Source organism: Morone saxatilis, unplaced genomic scaffold (assembly GCF_004916995.1).
Source record: "Morone saxatilis isolate NCDOM2014 unplaced genomic scaffold, NCSU_SB_2.0 Contig17, whole genome shotgun sequence".
Classification (NCBI taxonomy): domain Eukaryota; kingdom Metazoa; phylum Chordata; class Actinopteri; family Moronidae; genus Morone; species Morone saxatilis.
In genome coordinates this window covers 787,065-792,875 of record NW_023339729.1, presented here as the reverse complement: position 1 = coordinate 792,875, position 5,811 = coordinate 787,065, and the positions used below count along the sequence as shown (strand labels likewise).

Sequence of the window (5,811 nt, the reverse complement as noted above, 5' to 3'; positions counted from 1 at the left end):
GGCCTAGCAATTGAGGCAAGTTGCTAGGCGATTAGGGCCTAAGCGATTGAGCCGCTTAGCTTGTAATTAGCAATTGCTAGGCGATTAGCATGTAGCTAGCGATTAGCGCTTAGCTAAGAACACAATTAGTGCTTAGCTCAGCGCTAGCTTTGGTTACTGTGTTTATGTGTGCTAACTCTAGCTAGCTAAAGAGAATTAGAAGGTATTAATATGCTAGCGCTAGGTAGCTAGCTAAAGAGAATGACATGGTATTAATGGGCCAGAGGCAGGCACGCTCAAAATTTCTTTAGGAATTTTCTAGTTATTTCTATTATCAGTTCATCTGTTAATCATTTTCTCGATTAGTCAATTGGTTGTTTGGTTCATAAAATGGTGAAAAATCTGTTTCCCAAGGCACAAGGTAATTATTTATCCACAACACAAAGATATTCAGTTTCCTGTCATAGAGGACTAAAGAGAGACTTTTTTTGCTTAAATTACTCGACTTAAAGATTAATCGATCATCAAATTAGTTGGTGATTAATTTAATTAGAAAATAAAATGATTAATCTGCTGATTGTTGCAGCTCTAGATGATCAACACTCCCTCATGAGTTTAGGGAGGTGCTGATAAAGTAATAATAATAACTGTATGTGTGTGACTCATCGTCTGTGTATCTATCTATGTTAGGTTCATCAGGGGACAGCGAGGACTGCGCTATTGGCTCCCAGGGACTCCGGGTCCCCACTCAGAAATCCTACTCCTCCAGTGAAACCCTCAAGGCCTTCGACCAGCACCAAGACCAGACCAGGTGAGAACTGGGATTACATCAGTCACTTCTGTATACAGAAAAGTGTAAAAATAACTATTAGTTTTCTTTTCTATTATAGCTTTTATTTTTCTATTTTATTTGTATTTAATGTTTATTTTCTTATCTATTGTGTTTGTGTTATTTTCTCGAGCTGCTGTGACAAGCAAATTTCATATCGTATCGTAACATACCATATATTGTCTTACGCACAGTAGATAATATTAGAACTGTGTCATAGATTGCTGAAGCACTACAAAACACATGGTATTGACCAGACTAAAACATAGAAACATATCTATACAGCTATGATTGATTGGTACAGTCAAAATCTCTGCTAATAGTTCCAGAGAGGAGTTGGTAGATACTGGTTTTGTTCACCTGGTAGGATCAAAATGATTATTCTTACTTTATTTAAATTCCCATGTCTACTCACTATACTTCTACTTCCCAAAGCTGTTATTTTCATGGTTTATAAGAAAGCTTGAACCAACATGATCCGTCCAAAGCCCTTTCCAGTTTATTTCATCAAAGCATGAAAGTGAAATGAATGAATGAATTTTTATTCCACGTGTTTTAATTGCCTGTTGTGCTTTTTAATAACTCTTATATTTATAGGATTTGTCCAGGGTTTTTTATATGTATGGTTAAAGATGCACAATTTTTTTCAGCTGATACAATAATTACCTGTTTGCCATGGCTGATACAATAAGCAATAATTTTACATTTTTGTATTATAAAAAAGGACTTCATAATCTGTTGTTTATGCACACCTAAGGGAAAGAAGGATAAGATGTAGTAAGCAAAGATTTTATATTCTATAGCTCTGATCTAACCAAATCTAACTGACATCTGCTGTTCTGACTCTTCAAATGTTCATTTTGTCATCACACTTATTCTTCACCTAAACATAAAACCTATCCATTGTATTGCATAAGAATTAGAAATAAACTGTTATTATCAACCAATAATTTATCATCTATAATTTCTTCATTGGAACGATACATAAAAATATACTTTTACTGTATCATGCCCGATATATATATTGTGCATCCCTATTATAGCTAGGGTTAACACTAGAGATAAATCGTCGACCACTGTCAGTGATCAGCCTAGGCAATGTTTTTACTGTGTTTTCTGACAACCACACACACTGTCCAGCTTGATCTCTGATTGTACTTTAAACTGGTTTGGTACCTATAAACCTAACAGTGAGTTTTTATTCTGAAGGACTCCTTTTATTATAGTAACACTTTTGTCCCGTTGACAGGTTACTGTACGGGACAACCAAGGGACAGAAGGACATGGTTCATCGTGAACAGGATGATTATAACAGACAAGGTGAGTCCATGTGCAGACACATATGCTGCCCTTGCCTTCTTTGTTCGGTTAACTTTGCACACTCAAGCAACAAGGCTTAAAATTGTGTATTTTGAACTAAATAGGTGTTCTGTTGGTAGCCTTGAAAAATCATGCTTCTCTGCTTTTTGTGAAGCTGCAATTTGATCATGTTTATAATGCCTTTTTCTCTCTTTGGCTTTCTGTAATTTGTGATTTTCACATCATTAATTGACAGATGCATTTAGTGCATGACCAATTCTGTGTTAATGCAAATCTTAATTTTTGCTTTATCCAAAACTTATACTTTGGTATTTTGTTATTTGTTATTAGAGCGTGTATTTGTTTACAAATTTGTGGATTTTTAAAACTTGCTTAACCCATTAATGGTCCAAGTATGGATGTATGTATGTCCGATGAAAGCTATAATGAACCCCTAAAAGTGACACATCAAAGTGAAAGAAATAGAGGAAAAGAGGCACATTAAATAGGAAAAAATGCTTAACCACAGTGTGTATCCATTGTTCTCTAGCTCCAATTAACACAGCGTCAATATTTGAGAAATGAAAAAATCCTAATTACTCAATCATCTTATCGCCTTCGTTTTCACTGCTGGCCTAATTGGAGCTCATTTAAAATTAATATAACTTTTAATTGAACGGCAGCACCCGTTATCTCTTGTTGTGCCATTAATTACGGAAAGCTTTTATAATTTCCCTTTCATTTGCTGATTAAAGATGACGAGGCACACACTGAGATTTTGCAGATACTTTATTTGTCTTCTTTTCATTTATATTTTAAAGGATTATCACACATGTTATTTGAGTGTGATTTCATCCCATTTCCAGAAAGAGTTACTCCTGATGACTTATTAAATTAAATTAAAAAAGTATACTGAATTTGTTATCTATTTGTGAATTTCTTTTCCCAGTTTGCATGTTTTCAAATATTAAATAAGCATTTTTTTTTTAAAGGAAGAAACAGAACCCCCATTTAAACACACAATATTTAACATGTTCCTTTTGTTTTTGGAGGGAACTGTGATTTTTTTTACATGTTCCATAGGATGTAATTACAAAAAGGCATAAAGCCCTGCATCCATAATAATTACATCCATCATTATTGCATATGCTCCCAAGTAAAATTACTGGCATTTTAATGCACATTATTTTAGATAACTCTGACAATTTCAGTCTTACCTTATTGTATCTGTTTCAATATATATCTTGCATTTGCATTATTTATTTTATGCTTATTTAAAATCACTACAGCACTATTAAACATATACTCCAAAAAAGAAATCATGTTTTACAGCACAAAAAATTCATGTGAAATATTTATGTTGTATGTCATTGATTTTTAGGACTACGGTTAGTTAGTTGGTTAGTCGTTTGATGTTTATTTTTCCCCTTTTTGTCAAATTTTGTCAAATTTCATCTTTTATCTTTGAAATCTAATAATATAATCCACAGAAACTTCCTATTTACACCCAGGAGACTAGTAATAATGTTCATGAATGTATATTTTTGTGAATTTTCATCAAAATGTGTGTTTAGATTAAAGTCTATCAATAAATAACCAGTTTATCGATTCATTCCATGTATGTAATTCTGAGTTGTCTGGTTGATTACTGATTCCTCAGAAACTTCATAATTGTGTGGCGTGGCTGTGTCTCTTAATTATGAAAATGCTGACCTTTTGAAGCTATAACAACACTTTTTTTCTCTTGGTTTTGTCTATGATCATTTCAAGATTAATATATTTGAATATGTTCTATAATTTAGATCTGAGCAAATGGTATAAAATAATCTATGTGCATTTTGTACAAATGATTAAATTCATGATATTAAAGATGCACATTCTAATGCGAGTTGCATCACCTTCACAGTTTATTTGTGGATAGTCTGCGGGCTTAAAGCTTTTGTGATCTTTATCTTCTCCTGTAATGGCTAAATGAGATTTAAGGGATCTAGTTAATAAGTATCCACCTTCTCAGTCTAGTCTTTCTTCTCTATTGCTAGAGTGGTCTTTTAGTTGTGTCTCTTTTTTTTCTTTTTAATGATTTTCTTTTTAATTTTTGTCCTGCCTGACGGTGGTATCGGACTATTAACATTGAGCCAAGGCTTGTCTTCTTGAACACATGATGATTCTGTACTGCATGAGTCAGGCTCTCTGTACGGGTTGCAGCTGCTGTCAGTGTGTGCTGTCCTTTCTTAACTCAGAACCTTCTCTCCCTCTTGGCAAACCTCTTTGCTACACACTCTCAATTGCAAGATCGGGTGTCTCTCTGATGTGATTAGGCCATTATATAGGGTCAGTAATAATAATTTATGATACAATTCAATTAATCAGGTAGTTGATCAACAGAAAATTAATTTTGATAATTGGTTCATCCAAGAAATGTATCAAGCAAAAAATGCCAAACATGTTCTGGTTCCAGCTTCACAAATGTGAGGATTTACTATTTTTGTCTGTTTTATATAGAGCTGCAATGATTAGTTGCCATTAGTAGCCATTCAGTTAATTGAACTCTATGTTGATATTTGATTAATTGTTGACATTTTATAGACCAAATTACTTTTCAATGAATCAAGAAAATGTGTTAATCTGTGTTTAATCAAAACTGAAAATAATGTCAGTTACAGCCTTAGTTTAAAAAAACTGTACATTGAATATCTTTGGTTTACTGAAACAATAAAAGTTAACAATGTAGTTTTGGCTTCTGGGAAATTGAATGGTTCTCTACTTAATTTATAGCCAGGTAATGAACTTGTTTGTATATAAATGAGCTATGAGAAAAGAACATAAATATGAAGGTGATTTTAATTTTTTTTTTTCAGTCAGTTGAAAATATGAAAATGATTCAGCTTGAACATCAGTATTTCTTTACAGTTTTCACTGTGCTTTTGTCACAGGCCTTTAAGTGTCATATTTTAAGGTATCTATCACATATGTGATTATCTTATTATAAAGTTGGTATATATACAACAACATATAATAAATAATTTAAAGTGTAATGTGTATTTTTACACTAGTATGTAGAACACTATGTTCTCCATCGTCTCTATTTCAGGTCAGCATTTCAGTCTTCGTCAGCTGGGGATCTGTGAGCCACCGTCGCGTCGTGGCCTGGCCTTCTGCTCCGAGATGGGCCTGCCCCACCGTGGCTTCTCAGTTGGAACGGCCCAGGACCTCGACACCGATAGTCATGCCGTGATGTCACCGGAGCGTGCCATGCGGCTGTGGGGCCGTGGGGGTCTGGGGAAATCATCCGGGAGGAGTTCCTGCCTGTCCAGCCGCTCCAACTCAGTGCTGACTCTTACCGACACCGAGCACGAGAACAAGTCAGACAGCGACAATGGTAGGACATATTACTGACTGTTTAACCTCTTTCTTTCTGGTTTTCTTTATCTCTCTATGCTCAAAAGCTCACCTACAATAATGCTTAAGTCATGTTTAGCTGTTTCAATATCTTAAATGTAGAGGTAGAGTGGCCCATGTTTCATTTTTAGTTTACTATTGACTTCTTCTCAGTCACACACAGACACGCTATTTACTCATTCTGATTGATTTCCTTTCAGTCTTGACTGTGAGAGTATACATATAGTGTATGATTGAGCATTATGCTGATTGTTGATAGGATAGGTGCTTACAATGTGCAGCCAAGTGTGATCTCCAGAAACATC

At 34.6% G+C, this 5,811-nt stretch overlaps 1 protein-coding gene across 1 annotated transcript; it reads left to right on the top strand.

Annotated features, from left to right (window-relative positions):
- Positions 1 to 669: 669 nt before the first annotated feature.
- LOC118326488 (teneurin-3) lies at positions 670 to 5,503 on the top strand (the record flags this gene model as incomplete). The annotated part of the gene is given in 3 exon segments (XM_035659490.1): positions 670 to 790; positions 2,058 to 2,128; positions 5,199 to 5,503. Coding segments are annotated over 3 exon segments (497 nt in total), but the record flags the coding sequence as incomplete, so codon positions are not given.
- Between the last annotated feature and the right edge of the window lie 308 nt (positions 5,504 to 5,811).